The sequence below is a fragment of the Sus scrofa genome, chromosome 13 (assembly GCF_054392235.1).
Source record: "Sus scrofa isolate SSC_HxYL_T2T_F1_AM1 chromosome 13, Sscrofa_HxYL_maternal_Yorkshire_Landrace_v2.0, whole genome shotgun sequence".
Taxonomy (NCBI): domain Eukaryota; kingdom Metazoa; phylum Chordata; class Mammalia; order Artiodactyla; family Suidae; genus Sus; species Sus scrofa.
In genome coordinates, this window is record NC_139395.1 from 66,015,779 (window position 1) to 66,042,875 (window position 27,097).

Sequence of the window (27,097 nt, forward strand, 5' to 3'; positions counted from 1 at the left end):
TTTTGAAAGGACAAACTCACAGAATTGCTAGTCTAAAAGGAAGATCAAGATCTAATAAATAAAGGAATGACCACTGAGCAGCATTTTTATAGATTACAAATCACTCTCTCTTGCATTCGACCTTGCAACATCTTCAAAAAACAAGTTTGCCAATCTTCTCAAGATGAAGAAATTGAGGCTTCTAGGAATCAACACATGCCCACGATTACACAGCACTTTAGAGAAGGACCTGGGATTTCATCTCTGGGTCTTAGAACTTTAAAGACCACCCTCTAACTCTCTACTTCCTCCCCAGTGCCTCAGACACTTTTAAAATAAGGAACACATCCTGCTGGAACTAATGAGAGGGGAAGACTGGAAGTTCAAAGGAGCCTAACAGAGTTTGTTAATCTGTTACCTATGTGAGTGTCAATAAGCTCAGGCGGGTGAGGGTGTGGTGGGGGTTTAACATGTACATTTTATGTGCCTCATAACTTCATTCCTGAAATGTTAGGACAATCTCATTTGAACTCCCAGTCAACTGAGAAATTAAAAGCAGACAGTGACGGCACCGTTTTGTAACTTTGTGTCTTTTTAAATTAACCGAATCTTTCAATTGCCCCTTTAGATTAGGGGTGGCTAATTGGAAAAAGGGGAGAGCCATTCGGCTGGATGAATTGTATTGTAAAAGCCCAGACCGAGTTACTGGAAAGGGAACGCAGGAGAACACTTTCTACAGTAATGTTTTACTTGAAAAGGGAATGAAAATGTTCCCCAACTGTTTCAATACGAGGACAAGTTGATTTGTCGCAGCAGGGCTGAGAAGCATGATACAAAGTCTTTTTATTTTAAGGGAGGCTTAAAGGCGGAAACTTTCTAGTGCCAAAACCCTTCGCTATATTTTTTTAAAATAAGGACTTGGCATGTCCTCGCGAATGTGTGAGCAGGGCTGTATCCATTCTTATTAATATTAAATAGCCAAGTCTGTACCCTTGAAGCAAGTGGAGAGAGACGAGGGAGAGGCGCTGCTGACATTGACAATGAATCCAAACAGGAGTTGCACTAGCGGTGTCTACCACGTTGCCTCTGCCCTCGCTTGGCTTTCTGGGAGTTGTAGTTTTCGGGGGGCTAGGCTCCCCCGGCAAGCGGGGAGTGCGCTGCCTGGAGAGACTACAGATCCCAGGCGGCGCCGGGCAGCCGCCCCTCCCGCTCTGGTGCGAGTGTAAACTCTCGGCGCCGGGGCGGGCGGCGGAGCGCGGGCCAGCGGGTTGAGCTGTGCACTGCGTGGGGGCGCACTGTTCCGGGGACCCGGGCCCCGCCACCTCCTCTCCGCCCCCCGGGCTCTGTTCTTACTTTGGAGCTGTGGGAGGACGGGCAGCGAGAGCCATGCAGTCGGAATCGGGGATTGTGCCGGATTTCGAAGTCGGGGAGGAGTTTCACGAAGAGCCCAAAACCTATTACGAACTCAAAAGTCAGCCCCTGAAGAGCAGGTGAGTGGTGACAGCTGGAGGGAGGCGCGGCGGGCGGCTGGGGGACCCCGCGCCTCCCACCCTGAGGCGAGGGAAGCCGGTCTCTAGGGCTCTGGGACAAGGACCCCGTGCCCTTGCCACTGGGCAGAGGGCGAACTGACCCCCGCAGTTGGGGGCCGCGCTTGCCCAGCCGGTGCGCTAACGGGGGTCTCTGCCCGAGCGCACTCTGGGGGCGCAGTGGGCAGCCCAGGAACGCTTGCGCAGTTGGGGGGACCCTCGGTTGGGGATACCAGCTGTCGAGACCGGGTGGGGGTTGGGGAGCGCCCCAGCGCGGAGATGGGGGGAGGAGGAGGAGCTCCGGGCCAGGACGCGGTCCAGGTGGAAAGTGGGAAAAAGAGAGTTTCTAGTGAACCCCTTTTCTGAAGATCCCGGCGGGCTGGCTTGGAAAGGGAGAGCTTGGGGGTTGATTGAGCGCGACGTTCGAGGGAAGCAATTAGCACCGATGTTGCAGCGTCTTAGGAGTCCGGCCCCTTTGGGAAAACCCGCCCCAGGCGGCCTCCAGGTGAGGTTTCCCGAGCCCCGCCTCCCACCTTCCCGATCGCAGCTCCACAGTGCTGGAGAGGCAGGGGGAGGAGACGGGGAGCTCTGGGGGAGGGGGCGTGTCTTCTCGGCCAGGTTGAAATCCCCGGGGTATAGGGTCCCATTCTCGTGCAGGCCTTCCCTGGAGGGGAAAAAGCTTTGAGATGGAGGGCTTCGGAAGAGTCCCTTTTTTGGCAGCTGCGCGTGTTTAATTCGCTGGACACTTCCGAAACTTTTGGGGCGAGGAGTAAAGACACCTGCTGGTCTGACACCCCACCACTCCTCGGGCCGACTTCCTCTCCTCCCTCCGTTCCCAACTGTCCGCGAGGACCAGTTGGCTGGCTTTCTCGCTTTCCTGTGGCCACTCCTGACGTTTCTAGTGTTCACTGTAGGGAGATGGACATTTGCAGCTGTGAGAGTAGAGGGTCTTCTTCCACCTCTTTCGGTTGTCACGTAAGATGAGGCTCTAGCTGGAAGCTCAGCAGTGCTTCTGCAGGCAACTCAAACCTTCCTGCCCGCCCCTCACTGTGGGCAGGGTCCGGCAGAAGTGGGGAGAGGGTCCAGAAATGAGGACGAACGAGGAAGGATGGCTGAATCAGAAGTGAGGCAGTGTGATCGCAGCTTCTAGGGTGCACAGGTCTGGTCCTTGCTCCACTGGAAAGTGCAGCCAGGTTTGTTTCCTTCAGGGCTTTGTCAGACTCTGAATCCACTTTGGGGAAGAAAATCTGGGAACAGCACTGCCTACTGACTGGGGACTGGGTGGCTGAAGCAGTCTCTTGGCAGATGCTTAACGGAGATTAGAAGGAAACCTCCTATGCATTTAGTTGCCTGAAACCAGCCTTTGGTTGGTGGTTTCTCTTCATAATGGCTGTTTTGTGTGTGAGCCTAGATTGTGTGTGTTGGGGGTTGGGGGTTTGGAGTTATAGTGTGTAAAGGGTATTGTTAGTTATGCTCATTGGGGCTTTATCTGCATTCGGCTGAAGGGACCAGTGTTTTACCGAGCAGTCTCTGCTTTTGCCTCTATAAGCAAATGCTTACATGGCCAGAATGAGGGAGGCAGTGTGTGTGTGTGTGTAGTCCTGAAAGAAATGAATTAACCGGACTGTTTGGAACATTTTTGATGGTAGCTGATACATTACATTAAATGAGTTTGATAGAGTGAGGAAAATGCCATCTGGAAAAACCCAAATGAATGCCACAAAACTCACATTGGAGGATTTGGGGCCTGTTCTTTTTCAGAGTCAACCAAAAAAAAAAAAAAGACTTGCAAGGTTTGAACATCCTCAGGAGCTAGCATGCACATGTAAGGAAGAATGTGTGGATGTGGGACGTGATGGCTTCACACAATGAAGCCAGAAACAGGTGCGGGACAGAACCAGTATGCAGAGGAAGGCAAAATTAAAAAAGTTGTAAAACTTGTCTGTGGAGCAGACACATGCTCTTTGAAATAAACCAGTGAAATAAAATCTGTGAATAAATATATGGGGTTGGCAACATTTCCTCATAGTAGTGTTTTCCACAGTTGTCTAATGTATTATCGTTGACATCTGTTGTGTGATTTTACAAAGGCTATATGTTCAGGGTCTCCTGGTGGCACTTTGTTTAAGTCTTTGCTGGGGCACCTCCCTTCTTGTACTCTTGGTGGGAAGAAGTTGAAATTGGAAGGTGAAGGTTGGTTTGTCTAGCAGTTGTATTCTCTGAGTTGTCTCTTGGAGTTGGAAATAGGTCTGGTATCTGCCCACTTGTCACCCACTCCTCTGCTACCACTTTGCTTCAGAATGCCACTAGCTCTCACCTGGGTTATTGTTTCTCTCCTTACTGCCTTTTAGTGGATTTCCAACACAGAAGCCACAGTGTCCCTGTTAAAACTGGTTCTCAACCTGGGGGTGATTTTGTGCCTCACTCCCCACTCTTAGAGGTCATTTGGCAATGTCTGGAGACGTTTTTAGTTGCTACAGATAATAGGGGTTGCTACTGGTAGAGGTGAGAGATGCTGCTAAATATTCTCTGGTGCTCAGACCAGCCCCCCCCCCCCCCCCCGCAGTGAAGAATTACCTGAACCCAGATTGTTGCTTCCGAGGTTGAGAAACCCTGTGTGAAAATGTGCTATGTCATGTCATTCTCTCTCAGAACCCTCACAAACCTCCATGAACTCCTAGTTTCAGTAAAGCTTGGGCCCCTAAAAATGGTGCGGGGCCACAGGTCTGGGCAGGCTCCCTGTCAGTTCTCACTGTATCTCTTACTACCACTCCCCCAGCTCCCTCTGCTCCATCCAGTCTCCTCACCAGCCCTAAAACACTCCAGACCCTTCCACCTCAGGGCCTTTGTGTGCTGCACTTGCTGGCCCTCTGCCTCTCTTTGTCCCGAGAGCAATAGCATTCCCTCCCTGACCAATTTTACATCTTCCTTTAAAAAAGGTCATTGCCACCAAGCCTACCGTGACCACACTGGACAATGGCTCTATCTCCAAACTCTCAGTCTTCCTTGCCCTGCTCTGTGTTTCCCATAGTACTGAAAGTCTATAACTCTCTAAGCTGTTATGTTTATGATGTTTCTCCACACTAGACTGCAAGATCCAAGGGGGCAGGGATTTCTGTCTCTTCCTTGTTTACTGTGATGTCCCCAGAGCCTAGAACAGAGTTTCTCAACCTCAGTGCTCTTGAGTTTTGGACTGGATACATAATTCATTGCTGTGGAGACTGAACTGGGTATTGCAGGATGTTTAATAGCATCCCTGGCCTCTACCTGCTAGAAGCCAGTAGCACCCCTCCCCCAGTTGTGACTAACAGAAATATCCCCAGATACCACTAGATGTCCATGGGGAGCAGACCCTACCCTTCTTTCAGAATGATTGGCCTAGAACAATGCCTGGCACAATAACGTTTTGTCATTTGAGTATGTGTTGCTTTCTCCCTTTGTGTCCTATTCAGGATGAGGCGTTTGATTCTGGTTTTTGCATCCAATGTTGTTTCCTTTTAAAATAGATGTCCATCATGGTCTCTCCAAAGAGAAGTGTGTATATTCTTTATTTGGGATAAGGTTGATTGATGAGGAAAGACAGTTTCATTCTTAACCCAGACCTCCTGGCTTTTAGGAATGTGAAGCTGGTGGAGTTCTGTGATTGGAACCCTATTTTGGTCACATGGACTGGTGAATCTGTGTCATAGGAAGACACACGTGATGAGAGAAGGTTGTAATGAAGAACTGTTTGCAGTTTGGTTCCTCCTCAAAGGTTTTCTAAACTTTGGTGTGTTCTCCTGGATGTTTGTCTTGAGTGGTGGGTGGCAGAGGAAAAGTGCTGAATATCAGGGATGAACCCAGAATTCACATCTGGGTGCAGTCAGGTCAGGGTCGGATGTGGAACCATTGATTGGATTCCTTAGCAGGGAATAGGCTCTCTGTAGGGCTTTGGGTCCTGAAAAAAATTTTTTTTTAAATTAAAAAATATGGTAGCATCTTTCAGGTTCCTCGTTCTTTTGTTTCATTTACTGGGTGCTAAATTTGTTGGCTTTGTAGCTGCTAATGCCCTTTTCCTGGACATACTTCAGAATTGGCTTAATCTAATTCCAGTTTCTCCTCCTGTCAGAGTTTTAGAAAAGGTTTAGGTAACAGTTATTTAACGTCCCATAAATTAAAAAGGGGAATGAAAGTGAGTATTAGGTTTATAATGCAGGACAAGATACAGCAGTAGTTCCCAAATACGGATTCAGAGAGAGAGAGAGAGAGATGTGTGAAGTTGTCACAGGTTTGTGTTGAAATGAGGAAGAAAAGACTATTGCCATTTCTTGGATTTATTCTCAGATTTTTCACTTCTGTCTTGTTATGAAAATACCCTTTTGTTAATGAAATGATAATCATTTCTTGGCAAAAGAATACTGTCAGGAGTTCCTGTTGTGGCTCAGCGGAAACGAATCTGACTGGTATCCATGAGGACACAAGTTCGATCCCTAGCCTCACTCAGTTGGTTAAGGATCCAGCATTGCCATGAGCTGTGGTGTAGATCACAGACACGGCTCGGATCTGGCATTGCTGTGGCTGTGGCATTAGCCGGTGGCTACAGCTTTGATTCGACCCCTACCCTGGGAACTTTCATATGCTATGGGTTCAGCCCTAAAAAGACAAAAAAAAAAAAAAAAAAAAAAAAAGAAGAAGAAAAAAAAGAATACTGTCCATCTTTTACTGATTTCTGAAAGTTTTCTTGACTTTTCTCTCTGTCCAGTTTGTAGAGAACTACTCTGCATCAAGATTAAAGGCATTATTCTGGTTTGTCCCTAATAAACTGGGTGACTTAAGGAGGCCGGGTGACCTCTAACCTTAGTTTCTTCATCTGGCAAATGGTGGGGGGCCCTGCCTCCTAGGGGTCTTAAGACATTAACTGTGACATTGACATTGACTCTGGAAAAGTCTTAGCATGGCACCGGGCACATAGTAAATGCTTGGTAAATGTTAGCAGATGTTGTTATTTCTTTATTACTTAGCAGTGAGTCTTGACCTTCCAGAAAGTGTTTGCTTTTGGTTGACTCTGGCTTTCTTCTCTAAGGCCAATATTGTTGTGCAATAAAATTATCCCAATTTTCATAAATCCTTTTCTGCTTTCCTCCTAATGAGGTGCTACAGATTTTTTTTTTGTATTTTATAATTTTGATCTAGTCCTTAACAGTTTCCAGTTAATAAAACAATGGTGTCTGCACATACATACAAATTCATATTCAACACTGATCTATTGAGTACATGCAAATTCATACCAATAAACAAAACTAACATTTACTGAGGCCACTTGTGCCAGCCCCTGTTCTAAGTTTTTCACGTGTGTTAACTTAATCTTGCAAAACCCACATGAGGTGAAAATAAGAACAATAATGTTGCTAATTATAATTTTAAAAACAGGTAGCACCTGTGCAGGGCTTACTACCTGCCAGGAACAGTTCTGAATATTTTACTTGTATTAATGCAGTTAATTCTCACTTCAACCTCAGGTGTGTATATTTATATTTTTATTATTCTCATTTTACAGAGAGGGAAACTGAGGCATAGCAAGGAGATGGGCAAGGATCTGGCCCTGGTCCCGTGCTCTTGTCTGCTAGACAAGAGCTCTTGTACTGCCCCGTGAAAGGTACCAGGCCTGCCACTGGGAAGTCATGCTGCACCTTCTCTAAAACTTGCTTCGGTGGGTGTGAGCAAGAAAATGTGTGGATCCAGCCAAATATACAAGATGGAGTGTGATCACCGTGGGGAGCGGGCATCAGCAATGGGAATTTAATAGAGGAAGGGCAGTTGAGAAAGGGGGCAGTTTTGTGAATAAATAAGGGTATTTGAGTTTGACCTTGAAAGTCCAGCAATACTCAAACATATTTCTCTATAACATTAAATTAAACATTAGATGTCTTGAGGGCATAACCTTAAAATAGACTCTTTGGGTTTCCAGTTGCCTTTTAAACTTCTAACCAGACTCCCAGCTCTTCCTCCTGGTCTGCAGGTCCCTGGGGTGGCAGAGGTGGATGCCCAGGGACAGGTGAAAAGCAGCCATACTTCAAGTGCTGTGCCTGTGGCTTTGCCACCTGACTGTCCTGTCTGCATTCAAGACAGATGCTTAGTCTCTTGGGGTCTGGATTTCTTGACTTGTGAAGTGGGATCCCTAGACCTGTCTTCTTAGGTTGGTGGACGTTTTTAAGACTGAGATAAAATGTGTAAAAGTGCTTTGCAGAGCGCCTAGCACATGTTAGTAGTATCTATTCCTTCTCCTCTACTTTCCCATAATTGCAATTTTTCCCTTCTTCCTAAAAACACTTAAGCATGTACAGAATTAAGTATCTGAAGCAAAATAGGCAAGACTGAGGTGCTGTAATCTGGCAGATGTTCAGATCTTATTTTGCAAATTAGCTGTGTGGTGTGCTTAAATGGAAAACTTGATTAAAGTGTGATTCCAAGTGTCGGTTTTGTGTGTTATTGGAGATTTCCTTTTCCCTCATACTGCTATTTATAGAATTATTTAAGTGTATGTATGTGTGTGTTTTTAATTCCCTTTGAGTTCTGCAGTGCAGTTTGCACAGACTGATGTTTATATCTGCTCCAGTTGTGCAAGAAGTGGAAAATATCCTTTTTTTAGAACAGGTCACATGTGCTTACTGTCAGGAATAGGACCTCAGTGTAAAAAAATGTATCTTGGGACAAATCAAAGTTACTAAATTTCTCCTTCCAACTGCTTTGTTTCAGAACTGGCAAAATTAGGATAAATAATAGGGAAAAATAAAAACCCTTTGGTTAATTTTTTTTTGTCATTTTTCAAGGAACATAAGCATGAGTTTCATTTGTTTGGTGTGTGTGTTTGTGTGTGTGTTTTAAGTATAAAATGTACTTTGCTGTTAGGTCTGTCTCATCGAAGTAAATTATAAAAACATGTTTGACTTCTCTCCAAATATGCATTATTTGGAGAAAATAGTCGGGAAGGTGGGTCAAAGATAGTCCATGCAGTCAGCACAGGCCTTTGATATTGTAAAGACAAGTTGGGAGTTTATAAGAGGGTTTTTGGGGGCATCTGGTGAACATTGTGTGCTTGAGGACAAGGAATTACAGCAGGTCTTGAAGTCTGCATCTCTCCTGAGGCTGCAGGCTGAGGGCTGAGGGAGAGACGACCTCAGGCAGGTATGGGATGTCTTGAAACTCCCACATCCCCTTTGTGTTCCGCAGGATTTGGGGAGGGGGCAACGGGACTCCTCCTTTCTCTGGGTTGGGTCTTAAACATGCCTTCCTTCTTTCTTGCTGCCTCTTTCCCACCTGCAGCCTGTCACCCACGCCCTGAAGAGTAAAGACCCATACCTTTGGAGTGTTTAGACAGATGTCCAATCAGGGCAGGCCAAGAGGGCTTTGGGGAGGGGGGAGATGATAGTGAGAGAAAGACCCACAAGGAATTAAATGGTGCCTGAAGGTCACCATCCCTTATTGTCCTCCCCAAGTTGTTTCTAAAACCTCATTGCCAAGGGGGTGGGGAGACGGATGGATGGGGAGTTTGGGGTTGATAAATGCAAACTATTACATTTCGAATAGCTAAGCAATGAGGTGCTGCTGTATAGCACAGGGAACTATATCTAGTCTCTTGAGTTGGACCATGATGGAAGATAATGTAAGAAAAGGAAAGTATGTCTATGTATGAACTGGGTCACTTTGCTGTACAGCAGAAATTGATACAGCAATCAACTATACTTTAATTAAAAAACAGTCACTTTCAATAAAGGCAGTATAACTTTGGAGTCAGAAGGCCCTGGGTTTAAATTTTTTTCTTCTTTTCCTTGCCTTCCTCCTTTCTCTTTCTCCTTACAACAGTTATTTATGAAGCGCCTGTTGGGCGTTAGCTCTTAGCTGGCCATAGGGAATTAAAAGCAGAAGCAGACGGTCTAGGTTCTTTGCTGGTGTGATGATCCCATCCTGGAGGTGGGAGCACAGCTAATAAGGAACCAAATTGATGAGCAAGGTAAGTTGTGGTGCTATGAACATGAAATAGAACGTGTCTGATGTAGTGTAACTGGGAAAGAAGGGGCTTTACTGGACGGTCTTGAGGCATGACCTCCTGGAGGAAGTGATGTTGAGGCACTGAATGTCGGAATGAAATGTGCAGATCTTGGGGCTCCCACTTACCAACTGTGTCACTCTAGACCAGTTCAACAACCGTGCTGCACCTGAGTTCCCTCCTCTGTAAAATAAGCAACAGCTACCTTGCAAAGCTGCTGTGAGGATGAAAGGTAATGCATGCAAAGTAGCTCACAGTGCGCTTGACCTTACACGTGCTCAGGAAGACACGTAGGACTGGTTTAAGGTAATTTTAAGGTAATATATGATTAGTGGAGAAAGAAACGTAGGCATTTATCTTTCCCAGGAACTGTTTATAACTTGATCTCAAGTGTTTTCCTGATGTTGAGTGAGTCAGATTTATGCTTCTCTTCACAAATCTAAGCCTGGACAAAATATGGAAATGGTTCTTGTTATTTTTATTATCCTTTTTTTTTTTTTTTTTTTGCCTCCAGGGTGGTCTACTTGAATTAGCCCTTGTTTAGTTCACTGTGGTTGTGTTGAGGTCATTCAGGCCTGGTTATCCTTTGCCCATGTTTCCTTTAGGAAGCGTTTTTAGCTGCATTTTGAATTACTTTTAGGGGAGAAAGGACAGGTGAGAGTCACGCCCGAGATTGACTTCACCAAATACACACACACTACAAACAAATGACCCATGTAGAACTCCTGACTCCCGGTCCTGTGTTTCAGCCCCTAGATCACACGCTTCCTGTCTACACTGATGTGAAAATGTCAGTGTTGGTGCAGAAGGGAAAAAGAAGAAGCCTGGCCTCCCACACACCGCTTGGAGCTTTCGTCTGCATTGACATCCACAGGCAACAGGCGTGCTTTTAGTTCGACCCTTTGGGAGAGAACTCTTCAAAGCGTTCACATTTCAGTACTTGTGTGCTTTGATTCCAGTGCCCTCAGAGTGGTGACTTTCAGAAAGGAAAACTCTTGGGTCCCGTGGGAGCAAATATTTTAAGTCCAAACATAGCGAGTTGCAGGTTCAGGGCAGGCACTGGTAGAATCATGTCTTTCTTAAAGAAATTGTGGGTTATTGAGCAATTTCAGGAAGGCATCTGTGGCCTTGGCCCTCCCCACGCCCACCCCTCCCCAGAGTGGGATAACTTGCTGACTCATTGACACACATTCCCCTATTTTCCCATGTGGTCAAGGGCAGATGGGCAGAGGGGTCGCCCCCACTGGTGGGAGTGAACATGTGTAGGTTTTGTTTGTAGGATACGTTTTCTTTCCAGGAAGCTTTTTTTTTTTTTTTTTCTTTGCTTTTTAGGGCTGTACCCTTGCCATATGGAAGTTCCCAGGCTAGGTGTTGAATCGGAGCCACAGCTGCTGGCCTATGCCACAGTCATAGCAGCTTGGGATCCGAGCCTCATCTGTGACTTCTACACCACAGCTCATGACAATGCCAGATCCCCACCCCACGGAGCAAGGCCAGGGATTGAACCTGCATCCTCATGGATACTAGTCGGATACATTTCCACTGTGCCACAACAGGAACTCCCTCTTTTTGGGAAGCTTAATGTCCTTCCATGGGGAGATCTGAGGAAGAGAACATTTATGTAGCCCTGTGGTTGAGCTTATATGTGAAATCAGGAAAAAAACAGATAGGAATGCCACCTTTACTTTGGCCCCTTTATTATGATAGATTCCTAATACTCACTGGTTCTAGAGTCTGTTTTTCAAAACCTACATTTTATTTTTATAACTGAAGATTTGAAACTTGGTGACAGGAGAAGCACATAGAAAGCCAAAAGATGATTTTCCTGTTTAACTTGGAACCTAGTGCAGCTCCATAAAGTCTCCCTGGGCACCTCAGTGAGATGTGGCCGCCTTGTGGACAGATGCACAGACATTGGAACAATCTCCATGTTTTTTCCCACATTTCATGTTTTTCAACAAAAGGTGGAAAGGTATTATTTCAGGGTCAGCTCGGCTCCATGATAGTACTAAGCCTGCAGTAACTGCAGCATCTAAATTTAGAATGAATATTGGCACCTCAACCTACAGAACGCCTTGTAGCGAATTTATAATACTTGGGGCAGAGAATGACTATGAATAAACCATAAAGTCCTATTGGCCAGTTAGGGTCATTCACTTTGAAAGGGAAAGGGTGATATCAACTGTGCATTCTTGAAAATTCTCCTTATTTTTAAAGGAAGAGTTTACAGTAACTTATGTAAAACAGGCTGTAAAAATATAAGCAACTGGCATGATTCCTGGAGTCGTTCCAAGTAAAAGTTTGCTCCTTTGCTGCAAGGAAGTATGCTTGGAGAGTAACTTGTGAGTGACCAGCCACTGTCTTGTAGTGTCTTATTGGTAGGTAGACTTTTTGGAACCACATCTTGCATCACCTTTACATGGTCATTTATCCACTGGTCTTTAGGTTGATAAACACTAATCATGTCTTATCCAGATAAAGACTGGACATGTAAATGCTAAATGATGGAATCTTGCAAGGCGATTCTAATGATACTGATTCCATACGGATACTTTAAATCCTTGTTGATTCAGAAATGATGAGAAAGAGGGTTTGACGCCACTTGCTTGGTCATAGTTTTGCAGCTACTAAGATGCATGCTTTAAAGGCAAGGGGCTGACTGGTAAGAACAAGGCTGCATGTCACTCTGCTGGCCTTGAGTACCCCTTTTTCTCACTCTTGGGTTCATATACCTGACATCATTCTAATCTGATCTCACTAGCTGCCAACTTCCTTTCCTTATGTATTTCCCTGACTGGCCACTTTTATTTCGCCTGCCTATAGTCACTTTTACAAATTCTTTAATGACCCCTGCCCACGCACTTAGCCCACGTGCTTCAGTTTCATGGCTTTGGAATGGAAAATTTCACCCCGGCCTGGCCACTTTATCACAGGGATTAGTTTCAGAGAGGTGCATGTTGAGGAATGAAAATGGAGATTTGCTTGGTGCTAACAGAGAGTCTCCTTTTATCTGCATTGAACTTGAACTGGGGAAGATGTTGTGCTTGCAAATAAAGCCTTGTCTGGGAGGCACAGAAAAAGCAAGTCCTTGTATTGGGTTAATGTTAGTTGCAGTGGCAGGTGAGAGTCGTTGACATAGTCATTCCTGCTTGACAGGCAGCTTTTTTCCATGTGACAAATCAAGAGCCTGGGCTCCTTCTATCTCTTGGTTCTGCCCTTATCTAGAACTTGTGCATTTTTTGTGTCTGGTGGTACAAAGGAAGAGGAGAAGGCATAACTAAGGTTCAACAGTGACAGGTATCACTTTTGCTCAAATTCTGTTGGCAAGGACCAGTTTCATATCTAGATCTGGATACAAGGGTGGGAACTGAGAATAGGGACCCCAGCTGGGCAGCAACACCTCTGTCCTAGAAAAGAGAATACTCTTTTGGTGGACAGCTAGCCATCATTGCCATGGTCCTAGTAGTAAGGTTTTGTCTTCTGGATCAAGTTGTGCATTTCTTTGATTAGGTTTATCCTTGGACTTTTCTGTTATTTTATCAATGAATTCTTTTCCTGAGTAAACATGGTTAATTTATATTTTCTGCCATCTGAATGGGGACTTCCTGAGCTGATCCATTGTCTGAATCCCATTTCTATGCAATGCTTCCTCCTCTAGGTTCATGGGTTAAAATCCTGCCACACTTCCCAACAATAACCCCCCGCCCAGCACCATCTTAGTGCAGTGGTTTTCCAATCTTAGTGCAGTGGTTTTCAAGATACGGCCCTCAGAACAGCACCTTCAGTGTCACTTATAAAACTTGTTTGAAATGCACCTTCTCAGATGCTACTTGAACCCCCTGAATCAGAAACTCTTGGTGGGGGGGTCCCAACAATCTGTATGTTTTAGGAGCACCTCCCCCACCCCCGACTTCGCCAACTCCAGGAGATGCAGGTGCACACTTAAGTTTGCGAACCACTTCCCATATGCTTTGATCATAAATGTACTGCCTCTACATTAAATCATTCTTGTGGTTACTGTTTTGGAATGAAAAATACCCTAGATTGGGATACCTTTTATTGAAAAAATGCAATGTTGCTTGCTGTAGTCAGGCTAGAGATGGTCATTGATACATTTCCCTCTACAAAGTTAGCTATCAGATTTACGTTAGTGAAACCAGGTAGGATGCTTTGTTGTCCAGATGTGATCTCTGAGTGATTTGGAGTTAACCAAGCTTTACTACCATCAGCAACCCTGGGCCAGATCGTGGAGGGTTGTAGTTTAATGGCAACTCACAAAGTGTGATACTTGAAGCATGCTGCAGTCACTTGACTGAATGATTTGGTTGAGAAACAGGGTGATGGTGGTTTTGAGTGTGCCCACGTGACCAAATTGTTTTCCACAGATCTTCTGCTGAATAAAATTTGAAAAACGACTGTCAGCTTGTTTGCCTGTCTTAATGAATTCCAGACAGTTTGTAGAGTGTAGGAGCTTCCAAAACAGAAGGGCGGAGTGACTGCGACCAGCCGGCCTCTGTTTTTGTTGCATGTAAGGGTGTCCTGACATAATAGACCCTTCCCTTCATTATGAATCTCACCAGGCCATCCTTGTCTCTAGTGGAGAGGGAAGGGCAGGGCCAGCATTGTGTCAGACAAGGAGAGCCTACAGGGCAATGCTGGACTCCTTTCTTACCAGGAAATTCAGCCTACTCTTTTGTTTAATCCACTTAGACCCAAACATTTTTTTCCCCCTTTTTCTGCATGCTGACCTTCTTCAGACAAAAAAGCTCTGATGCTTTTTGGCAAAGGGTCTGTTCTTATTGTAGACTGCTTAAGAGGTCCATCCAGTTTTAGAAGTCTAGAGTTCTGGACTTCAGGATAAGAAGGTTTTTTATCTTAAATTCCAGTTTGACCACCTGCTAGCTTTTTTTTTTTTTTAAATCTTTGGGCAAGTTATTTTTATATTTATTTATTTATTTTGCCACACCTGTGGCATATGGAAGTTCCCAGGCTAGGGGTTGAATGGGAGCTGCAGCTGCTGGCCTACATCGCAGTCACAGCAAAACAGGATCCGAGCATCATCTGCGACCTACACCACAGCTTAACCCACTGAGCAAGGCCAGAGATTGAATCCACATCCTCTTGGATACTAGTTGGGTTCATAACCTGCTGAACCACAATGGGAAGTCCCTGGGCAAGTTATTCTTGTCACCACTGTTTCAACAGAGGACTAAGAGGGGTGAGTAGATAATAGTGTGATCCAAGTTATAGGGTAATTGTGCGGAGTAAAAGAAATACTAGGGTGCTATTATCCGCCCAAAGTCTGGATCTGGTGCCTAGGACTGACCTTCATTCTGATTCCATCTTTGTCCATAGCAACAACAAGGTTTTTTGACTTGAAATGCATTTTTAGTTGTAGACACATTGATTAAGAGAAAACCACTCGGAAGCCATCAGCTGGAAAAGAAGTCCATAGAAGGGGAGTCGGGCCAAATAATCCCCCAGTGGGATGCTCAGCATCATGATCTTTGCAGGTTGATGCAGGTGGAATTAGTGGTGAACCATGGGATACCTGACAGGGAGGTATTTAAAGACAGCACGTGCCATTGACAGGTAAGGTGGTTGCCAGAACAGTCTTTGTCTTTATCAACATGTTTCTTTTCATCATAAGGATAGACTGTAGCTAGGTGGAGGAATAAATAATAAGATGCACTAACAGGGGTTTCACAATACTGTACAGGATAGCAGCACAGCTCCATGGCTCTGTCCACACGGGCACCCATCATTCCTAACTGTCACGTTTCCAGTTGGCCTGTGGTGAGTTCCTGCTTTATTTTTTCACAGTTCATAAGACAGCCTCCTTATACAGTTATCTATCTGGTGTAAGCCATTGTACCTGGTATTCTTGAATCCAAAAATCTTTATATCATTCATTCTTCTAGGAATTTTCCCTCCTGGCAGCAGTGCATGACTATTTTAGTGACTAGATATCTACATCAGCATGATAATTTGCTTTGATTTTCTTTTTTTCCCCCCAGCTTAATTGAGGTATGATTGACAAGTGAAAATTGTAATTTAGAATGTATAAGCAATTGAGGTCCTTCTGTATAGTACAGGGACCTATATCCTAGTCTTTTGGGATAGACCATGATGGAAGATAAGAAAGAGAGTGTGTGTGTGTGTGTGTGTATGACTGAGTCACTTTGCTGTACATCAGAAATTGGCACAACATTGTAAATAACCTATATTTTAATAAAAAAGAATTGTATGTATTTCAGGTGTATAACTTGATGCTTTGGTATATGTTTACTTTGTGAAATGATCCCCACAATCAGATGACATTCTTTGCTTGAGCCTCATGTCGTTTCTCCCCCAAACCTGTGGCTAAGCTGACCACTGGAAAGCAGAAAGGCAGATTAGCTTGAAGAGCCACCTTCTCAGGAGAAAAGTTCCTATTAAATTGCACACATAAGTGGGTGCATCATCAGTCACAACTTAGACATGTTACCTGGGTAAAGAGTGTGCCTGCCTCATTGGCTGACTGTGAAGATTCAGTGAGGTAATGAGGCTTCTGCCCAGAGGGAGGGCCTAGTAGATGCTGTGGCTGCGGCTAGTGGTCCGATTCCCGCTATACCTGCTCCTGCACCTGCATCCTGTTGCTCTCTGCTTGCTGCTGTGCTCAGGTGCTACTGCCATTAGGATTTAGGGGTTTACATAAGAATAAATGAAGTGGTTGTCTGTGCAGGTGCTGCTGACTCTACCATTGCCTTGTCACTTTTAAGTACATCAATAAAAATTTGACTCTTCATAGCTTAAAACCACCAACCACCTAGTTAGTTCTCACATGTGTGCAAATGTGTTGTGAGTTTTCAAACCTGGACTTACACTTGGTTGTTGCCCAGCAGTCTTCTGGATCACTTCCCGCACCTCTCAGTTGTTGTGGGCAGAGGGAAGGAACTCATTTGATTACCAATTAATGGGATATATCTTTTGTGTGTATGTGTGTCTTTTGTCTTTTTTATGACTGAACCTGTAGCACACGGAGGTTCCCAGGCTAGGGGTCGAATTGGAGTGTTAGCCACCAGCCTACGCCACAACCATAGCAACACCACATCCAAGCCACACCTGTGACCTACACCACCGCTCATGGCACACTGGATACTTAACCTACTGAATGAGGCCAGAGAGCGAACCTGCATCCTCAGGGATGCTAGTCAGATTGTTTTCACTAAGCCATGACAGGGACTCCATGGGAGACACCTTCTATCAGAAACTGTACGTATATATATTAATACAAACACATATAGGATTTTCAGATTATTTGCAGCCTTTTCATGGTATTGTTCTGACTAACTGAAATTTCATTCTTGGCTAAACAGTTGCTTTCCTGAGTTTTATAAAGAAACAGACATAAGGACAGTTTCTTTCTTTCCATGTTATTAAAACACACACACACATACATACACCCACCCCCCACCCCCACATATACAGAAGTGAAAGATGTATAGTTAGATGCTTTAGGGTGAGAGCCAGTGTGCTCCGGGAATTCATGAGCATAGGACAGGGTGAGGCCCGGGAAGGATGGTTAGGAACCACCCAGTCTGGTGGGCTTCTGAGCTCTGCGTCTTGGTGAGAGCAGGATGGATCAGCTGTGTAGGCTGTAGTTGAGAATGAAGAAACCCATCACTAGAGGGAAAGGGAATGGACAGGGAAGCCTGTGGAGATTTTAGAGGAGATTTATTTCTTGAGTGTCTCAACAAATGGACATCAAGAGATCTGACTCTTCTTAGCTGACTCTCTTCTTCTCAGAGTCGTGGTTTGGGAATTATTTGCAAGACCTTCAGGCATATTTTCCTTGCCCATGAGGTGTTATTCAGTAAATATTGAGTCTACTGTGTAGTCCAGAGATAATGATGAATAAAAAGGATAAGCCTTAGGGCTGTTGCTTTTGGCAGATGAGTGGCTGCAGATGGTTGGCATGGAACCCAGACTGGATCATCAGGGGCCTGAGGGACTCTTTCTGGGGGGAAGAAAAAAGCCTGCTTTTTGGTCACATCAGTCACCCCGTGAAAGAAATGTATTTGAGGAGTTCCCACTGTGGCTCAGTGGTAATGAACTCGACAAGTATCCATGAAGATATGGGTTTGATCCCTGGGCCTGCCCAGTGGGTTAAGGATCCAGTGTTGCCATGAGCTGTGGTGTAAGTTGCAGACATGTCTTGGATCCTGAGTTGCTATGGCTCTTACATACATAAGCAGCCACAGCTCCAGTTTGACTCCCAGCTTGGAAACTTCCTTATGCTGCATGTGCAGCCCTAAAAGCAAAAAAAAAAAAAAAAAAAAAAAAGTATATATATGTATACACACACACACACAAATATACATATATATATTTGATTTATTTATTCATTGCATTAGTTATTTAATCCAGTCTACCCAAAATATTACCAAGTCAAAATGTAACCAGTATAAAATAATTACATTGAGATGTAATTGACTTAGAACATACTGGCTTCAGGTTTTCACTGTAATGATTCAATATTCATGTACATTGAGAAATGATCACCATAATAAGTCTAGTTAAGGCATTCCTGTTGTGGCTCAGTAATAATGAACAGGACTAGTATCCATGAGGATGCAGGTTCCATCCCTGGCTTTGCTCAGTGGGTTAAGGATCCAGCATTGCCATGAGCTGTGGTGTAGGTTGCAGATGTGGCTCAGATCCTGCGTGGCTGTGGCGTAGGCCAGCAGCTGTAGCTCTGATTTGACCCCTAGCCTGGGAACCTCCATATGCCATGGGTGCCACCCTAAAAAAGGAAAAAAAAAAAAAGTCTGGTTAATATCTGTCACTGTACGTAGTTACACATTTTTTCTTGTGATGAGAACTTTTAAGATTTATTCTCAGCAATTTATTCTTCTCTAGCCAATATACAATATTTTTTGTTTTGATGTTTATGAAAAAATTTGTTTTTTTCAGTCGTATGGTTGACTTACAGTATTCTCTTAATTTCAAGTGTACAGCATTCTGAGTCAGTTTATTTACAGATGATATCCATTAAAAGTTATTAAAAGATAATGGCTACAATTCCATGTGCTACACAGTAGATCCTTGCTGCTTATTGCAATACGGTGTTGTTCACAATAGTCATCATGATGTACATGACATTCCCCTCATGTATTTCTCTTATAACTGGACTTTTTTTACCCTGTGACCACTTTCACCGTTTCTGCCCACCTGCTCCCCACTCCAGCTTCTGGCAGTGACCATTCTGTTTTCTATATGTATGAACTCACTCCTTCTTTAAAGATTCTACATATAAGTGAGATCATATATAAAAGAAATCATGTATAAATTATAAATATATTTTAATTTAATTTAATTTTGTCTTTTTAGGGCCACACCCATGGCATACGGAGTTTCCTAGGCTAGGGGTCAAATCAGAGCTATAGCCACTGGACTACACCACAGCCACAGCTGTGCCAGATCCAAGCTGCGTCTGCAGCCTACAGCAAAACTCACGACAATGCCAGATCCTTAACCTGTTGAGCAAGGCCAGGGATGGAACCGCATCCTCATGGATACTAGTCAAATTCCTTTCCGCTGAGCCACAACGAGAACTCCATGAGAAATATATTTTAAATAGGTATTCACTAAAGGTAGCCTTTAGCTTTCACCTTGTTTGAAGACTTTATTTAAAAAATGATGTGTATTTTAAGAACTCAAGCATCTTCTAGCTATTAATAGGTTGATAGGCAATATTAATTTTACTGTCTCTCAGTCCTCACTTGAAAGAGGCGCTATGGGAACTGGAAAGTTCTTAGTTCCCTGGAAATCTCTGGGAAGCAGTATACTAAATGTCTATAAATATTTATTGAATAAAGAAGGACTGAAATGAATAAAGTATTTCTGGTGTGCAAGAAGGGGTCCTTAACTTTGGGGAACTCTGTTAAACTCTTAGAAAAAAGTATTTTAGAAAATATCTTGACTTTTTTTCTTATTAGCTGTGAGCCATTGTTAAGGTTTCTTGAACCCAGTTTTCTCATCTAAAATATGGGGGATGAAAAAAGATCATGTGTCACATGCTTGGTGACTGTAAAATGCTCAGTACATGAAGTTAGTGGGGGCACTAATTGTTGTTCCTACCGTGGGCATTAAGAGAGGAAATCAACAGGTAGTCAGTTCTTGTACTTCTGTTCTATAGACTCAGAATGAACACATAGTTTGGGAATACTGAACCATCATTCCTAGGAATACAGGGTTAGGTTCCTGCAAGCCTGTGGTCACAGCATGTTTGTCAACTGCTTGAAACATAACCTTGCTTTATGTTTCTGATAAAGACACTTTATTTTATAATTATTGATTCATTAACATTGAACTTAGGGCCACAGCACTGTTAAGTCATGTCTGAAGGAAGCTTATCTACCACCTGTGTTTTCTCCTTAAGGCACCTCCCAGCCATCTCATGTTTTGTAACACCAGACAGTACATTTTCTTTTTAAATTTTTTAATTTTTTTCAGACAGTACTTTTTAGCATTAGGTAGGCTTGGGGGAATCAGTAAAGTAATGAAGAAAAAATACACAGATGCTGAAAGCTTAGCACTAGATAGACCCCTCCAAGGACACTTTTTACCACGTGAGAGCTGACACAAAGAGGCAGAGAGTCGCCTTTCTTAACCTCCTTTGGGAATGCATGTTGTGGATGACTCAGATTTCTCACTTCTCTATCCACAAATGACTGTAAAAATGCTGCAGATATCAATTTTGGAGTTACAAATACATTTTAGCAATAGGTAAACTCAGAAATAGGAAATCCATGAATAAGGATGGTGAATTGTATTAAAAATTATTTCCTAGCACCTGTCTTTCTCTGGCAGTTCTTTCTCTGAGCTAAAAAACACATGCTTAGTGGGGAAGACATGTTCAAACACTGTCTGCTCCAGCATTGTGGTGGAGTAACAGGATGTTACAGTAATCAAGTTTTCCCAGGCATCTGATCTTCCAATTTTACCAGTTTATTTGCCAATGAAAATGGCTCCTCACTTCCAGATCTTTAATCAACATTCTGATTAAGTCAACTCTTCTGATATTTTACTCTTCATTTTGATGTAATTACTACTGTTCTTTAGATGGTGGGGAGTGAGAATGGGGACTTGGAAAAAAAGCACAGAGAAATTGTGGGAAAAATGAAAAAGGAGTTACCTTCATGACTCAGCAGAAACAAATCTGATTAGCATCCATGAGGATGCAGGTTTGATCCCTGGCCTCGCTCAGTGGGTTAAGGATCTGGTGTTGCGGTGAGCTGTGGTATAGGTTGCAGACATGGCTCTGATTTGGTGTTGCTGTGACTGTGGTGTGGCCTGGCAGCTGTAGCTCTGATTCTACACCTTGTCTGGGAACCTCCATATGCTGAGGGTGTGGCCCTAAAAAAAAAAAAAAAGAAAGAAATTGTGGGGACCATTGCTGATGAATCCAGTAGGAAGCAATGAAATGGCTTAGAAATTCTGGTGTAGGAAGTTTTTAAAGTCACAAGCCCAGCTTACTCATGGCCTCGAAGATAAAGGTGATGCTTTTGACTTCTCAGTGTATTGAAAATTAGCATATTATAATTATAAGTATAGTCATTGTAAACATTAATTGAGTACTTGTTGGGAGTGCTTGGAATTCTTTTAGGAAGGATGGAAGGAAAGAGTTGTTTTCAGTAGGCCCAGCAGTTTTGAGGGGCATAGCAGAGAGGTCACACAATGTAATAACAACAAAGAAACACAAACAGCAACAATAACAGCAGCACCTAGGATTTTCAAAATCCTTACCACAGGCTGTGTCTTGTATTAGTGCTTTAATCTTTTCTGTGTTTTGGAAACAAACCTACTGGGGCTAAAGTAATAAAAATTGGAGTTCCCGTTGTGGCTTAGTGGTTAATGAACCATGAAGATGTAGGTTTGATCCCTGGCCTCGCTCAGTGGGTAAAGGATCTGGGTGTTGCCTTGAGCTGTGGTGTAGTTCGCAGACATGGCTTGGATCCCGAGTTGCTGTGGTTCTGGCATAGGCTGGCGACTATAGCTCCTCTTGGAACCCCTGGCCTGAGAACCTCCATATGCCTCTGCTGCGGCCCTAAAAAGACAAAATAAATAAATAAATAAATAAATAAATATAGTAATAAATAAAGTAATAAAAATTGTAGAACAGTGGGGTTTAAGTATCGAAGATTGCATCTTGTTCTACCTTGCATCTGTAGCCTACCTTTTGCATTTTCATAATGTATTCTTGTGTATCATTAGAGGAATGACTTTAGCTTGTGTGTGTGCATGCATGTGTCTGTGTGTGTGTGTTCATCTGTCTTAGTCCTGGGATAAGGAAGATACCTATGTGATTTTTTTTTTTCTCCAGATTTTTCCTTTATTAGAAAAGTCAAGAACCTGAAGCAGAAGGAATGAATAATTTGGATCTAGTTTAATGACCAATATATTGAGACAAATACTAGCTATATTTCAAATGCTAGTTTGATTATATGAGGTAGGTGGGATCCCATTTTATAGATAGCAAAACTGAGGCTATGCCATTGTAATAAAGTTGCCTGAAGTCATTCAAATAAGAGTGGAACCAAGACTTAATCAGATGACTGACTTCAAAGCTTACCCTCCTGTCTGTCATGCTGCAGTGATTTCTGTCCATATTGGGGTATCTAGAGGGAGGCAGGATAGGAAGTGATCAGGCATAACAACTCATGTTGATTTTGGAATAGAAAGAGGACTAAGTTTCTGATGAAGTAAAGAGAAACTCTGGGTGTGGCTGACCATCTGAATCCAAGATAAATAGATCTGTCTATTAAAGGTGCTCACAGAATGCTTGACTGCACAGTTCTTTGTTTTCAAATCTGTTTCTGATGGTTGAAAGGAGGTAGGCTGTGAAGGCCTCAAGAAAGGTAGCAGAAGATGGGATGGTGGATACTTCATCATTCACCAGGGCGTGGTGTGTGAGTTGTAGATTTTCCTCATGCCTCATTAAAGATCTTCTTTGAATGGCCCTAGTGGATATGGATAACATCAAGAGTCTTGTCTACTTACCCATCCTGTGGTCTACCACTGAACATGTAACTCCTAACATCTTTATGGTTTCCATTCATCTCTCTCTTTTTCCCTTCTAACCTGACTTGTTAATTGCTTTTCCTATATGTTTTTATGATGTCGTAGCCAGTCTATTATGTTCTGGACTGTTTATCTTTGAATGCCAAAGGTCTTGAAACATCATAATGTTGTGTAATGAACATAACTTCTGCCTTGACATGTGGGTGTTAAAAACATTAGTCATTGCAAAGTATTGAGTTAAATATTTTCAATAAAAGAATATAATGATCTAATGGAGAGGAAGATGTTATAAAAATACTAGTTGATGGCTTTAATGATGAGCCATGTACTTTGTGGGTTCTAGCAGTGATGGGTTAGAAATTGACAGAATGAATGTAAAAGCGTTCACACTCTTGTTTAGTAAAAGAGAAGAAAGACCAACAATTTAAAAAAAATGTAATTCTTATGTATACAAAGAAAAATGTCATCCATTTGAAGTTTTCAAATCTTCTGTTCCTGGTTTCCTGCCTCACATGTATCTTTAACTACCATGCGAAATGTTATAGATTTCCATGAGATAGTATCAATAGAGACCTCTGGGCTGTGTCTTGTCAGGAAGCCTGTAGCCTTGCAATGATCTGTTTTTTTTTTTTTTTTTTGTTTTTTTGGAGAGCATCAGGGCATCTTTTGTAACACCATCAGAGAGCCAGGGACTTCCTGAGTGAATGAACAAGGTGGGTCTCTACTTGTGGTACTGATTTTACGAAGCATTTTGGTCAGCATTAGTCATTACAAAACTGTATGCCTGCTGCTTTGATTTATCTCTGTAGACATCTCCCCATGGTGTAAGATGGAATACTCATCTGTCTATGTCTCTGGGTATCTAAAAATGTTAGAGGTACATCGGTCTTTTTCTTTTTTTTTTTTTTTTTAGGGCCTCACCTGTGGCATATGAAGTTCCCGGGCCAGAGATTGAATCCGAGCCACAGCTGTGACCTATGCCACAGCTGCGGTAATGCTGGTTCCTTAAACCGCTGTGCCCTAGTGGGAAGTCCCATTGCTGTATTTCTTGCTGGAGAGTGTTTTGTAGGTACCGATCTTCTCTGAGGGAATATTGTCTATTGAGTGTTGGGTCATCAGTGCTCTCTTATTTCTCGGGGTTGGCAGGTTTAAACCAGAGACAATGCATGCCGTCCGTTACCTGTTCAGTCATTCTGGTAGGAAAAAACTTCTAAGTTAAATACCTTTTCTTTCCTACGGAGGTACCAACAAGGAAACTGTCTTAATTTTAGAGTAGGGAGCCTAAACTGTGTCTGTGGCTGCTGTTAAAATCTTCTCAACAGGCTGGGTATTTTCAAAGGATATCCAGCTCAACTATATCAATTATGTGTGGGGAAAATGTTTATTTTCCACTGTAACACCATGTCCAAATGGATCATCATCTCATGATCAATGTCTGACATTTTGGGGGTCAGAGCTTGTGTGAAGGGGAGATCTTGCATCTTTGGTAATATTTCTTGAAGGATTATTGATATTGAGCCCTCCTGTATATGGTTTTCCATTTATTTGCTATCTCTATTAACTGAATCTGTAGATAAGGAACAAGTTTTGAATGGAAACCAAGTAACCTGTCGATGTAAAGTCAACTTTACCTTTTATGATTCTCATTGTTAGCACCTCCCTCCTTCCTGGCTGGATTCCCTGTCATTTTAAGTAGGCAGCAATTACTGGTTTGTTCAAGAAGCTGGTTCCTGCTGCCAAGGATCCTCTTAATTATCACTCTATCTCTCACTTGGTCTCCCTTGAGTTGAGAGAAGGTGCACGTTAAGTGTGTGGCAGAGTAGCAGCTGTCCTAGCTCCGTAATAATCTCCTCTCTGGCTCGGTTCAGTGGATCCAATGTTCAGCCAAAGGGCCGAGGCAGCCCTGGTGAGTCTTTTCAACTCTTCTTTAGGTTGTTTGGTCAGTCAGCTTTGGTGTGGTTTTCTTGTGCCTCTGACTCTGACCTGAGTAAAAGCTAAGGGTTGGCATTTGGGTTGGGAGTTCACACCTGTTCCGAGTCCATCTCTGAGCTCAGATGGGACACCTTGAAAATACTGCAATGGTTTTCTCACAAACTCTTTTCTCTCACTGGGACAAAGGAGACCATGGAATTGACTCATGGCCTGTTTTCAAGAAGGTAATGCACATCATAACCAAAATAACTCAATTTTTACAGGTTCTTCCATAGCACATTTTTTTTTTTTTCAGAGCGATAGTCTTTTGCCTAATAATGATTCTTTGGTTTTTGTCGTTCATAAATGGCTAGATTGCTTTCTGTTTTCAGAAATGTTCAGTTCACTTGTTTCAGTGAATTTTTTTTTCAGAAGTTCCACTGGATCATTTGATTAGGTTTGGAGTGCCTATGCTTCCTTTTCTACTTTTTCTGTATTTTTGGCAGTGTTGTTGTTTAAAACTGTTGAAGTGATTCGCTGCAAAGTGGATTAATTTTCCACGTCTTCAAATGTGTTTTCCAGTCGCCTCCAAATTTCTTTGCAGTCCCCCCCCCCATATGATAGTCTGCAGTCATAGTTCTCTCATTCTTCCTGGATCCAATATAAATGCTGATGTCACTGAATTTCTTAAAATACAGCTGGTGGGGATTAACAGAAATTGTAAGAGCATACCACTTCCTCATTTTGCTATTTTCTTGACTAATTATTGTCCTTTCAAGTTCTGTAGGAGACTGGGGATTTGGAAGGAAGTTCTCTGTCTTGAAGTTAAAACAGCACTTTTCTCCCCTCCCCCCCCTTTTTTTTTTCCTGTTAATGTTATTCTTCAAAAATAATCTGATTTTTTTAGGATGCTGCCTGAATGTGCTCTCAAATAACCTTGGCTAGACTTTCTCCACTTAGGGTTTTGCATGGTGCGTTGTCTTCTATCCTGGGTGAAAGGTTTTGAATACTTCCCTTTAGTAAGTTTCCTTATATAGAATATTTTTACTCAACAGCTCTTCTCCAGCTCTAGGCTGTTAATGGTAGTAGGTGAAGGGTTGTGATTCGTTTACTTTTTCCCCCTACTATTTTTTGTTCTTCAAGGAAAGCCTACCTCTATTCCCATGGTTTTCTTGTGGAAGCTGAGTGTTCTTGGTGATAGTCCTGGGTACTCAACTCCTTCAAACATTAACTTTTCTGGCTTTCCAGTTCTTGTTCTAACCCTTGGAGTCTGGGGCCCTGGTTTTCTTGTTGCTGTCTTTTGGATTTGATTGATGGCTCCCTGAATCTTGTTCCTGGAGTCCTCTGGGCTCTCTGGGTGAGACACAGGAGGCCACCTAGAAGTGTGCATAAATGGTGGCCGAGCTCTGCAGGCGGCAGTATTGATCAAACTGCAGTCCCTGGAAACAGAAATAGAAAGGGTTCAGCATTTGCACTTTCCTCTGGTGGTGTTTTTGCTTATTTTGTGTGTTTGGAAAAGGCAGCCGTATGCAAACTGCTGACTTACTATTTTCCCTGGAATGGAAACCATTTGGATTATTTCAATGAGTTTTAGCTAAGATTTGTTTGTTCACAGTATTAGTTTTGTTTTCTGTGTCCTGTTTAGAGTAAGACCAGAATATGTCTTATTAGTCTATGGAAATAAATGCTCCTTGGTGCCTTGGGATTTTGCAAACCATGAATTTGAAAAATCATGTGTTTACTCCAGAGTCAAAATGGAAACTTCTTAGTGAAAATTCTGGGTACATCAATATTTCTATCTGGGTCAATTACTTTCTTTGAAAAAAATTTTTTTGCCTAAATTATTGAAGATGTCGGAGCAGTCCCTTTTCCTGCTTGCTTTTTCCACCAATATTTTTTCTCATTTTTAAAGAGAAAAAGATTAAACAGAAGAGTTGCGAACCAAAATCTTATATGCCCTCTTATTTGCTGTAAAATGATGACTCTTCTGTTGTCTTTGATGTTAGAGTGGATTTAGCTTAACTTTTAGTAGTAAGAATTGAATTAAGAATAAAAATAGAAATTCCTTACTGTAAGAACTATTAAGCACTGATTTGAGTTCTTGAGTAAAAGTGATGATTGTTCAGCTCTAGAAAATGTAAACTGTAGGGTCTCAATATGCTTAGTTAACACCATCTAACATTGTGTTGATACATTACTTTGATGATAAGATTTGAGCATGATATAGCTATCTGAAAAATACTTTAAATATCACTGTGGAATTTTTGGTTAAATGTGTTTTTAAAAGTTGGGGTAAATAAAATAAAGGAGGGAAAGAAAGCGTAGTTATGAATTGTTTGAATTTTCGGGATGAGGTTTTTTTTTTTTTTTTTTTTTTTTTTTTTTTTTTTTTTTTTTTTTTTTAGGGCTGCACTTGCGGCATATGGAAGTTCCCAGGCTAGGGGCCGAATTGGAGCTACACACCAGCCAGCCTACACCACAGCCATAGCAAAGCAGTATCTGAGCCTTGTCTGTAACCTACACATGGCTCACAGCAATGCCAGATCCTTAACCTACTGAGCAAGGCCAGGGATTGAACCTGCATCCTTAT

General features: G+C 42.8%; 1 protein-coding gene across 7 annotated transcripts in view; it reads left to right on the plus strand.

Moving 5' to 3' along the window:
• Window positions 1-1,226: 1,226 nt before the first annotated feature.
• Window positions 1,227-27,097, plus strand: part of MITF (melanocyte inducing transcription factor) — a 243,903-nt gene continuing 218,032 nt past the window's right edge. For 6 of the 7 annotated variants that reach the window (XM_021068583.2, XM_021068591.2, XM_084987174.1 and 3 more), the window contains exon 1: window positions 1,230-1,469. In XM_021068583.2, coding sequence (XP_020924242.1) covers window positions 1,366-1,469 — 104 coding nt within the window. In that variant the 5' untranslated portion in view covers window positions 1,230-1,365. 7 annotated transcript variants of the gene reach the window in all.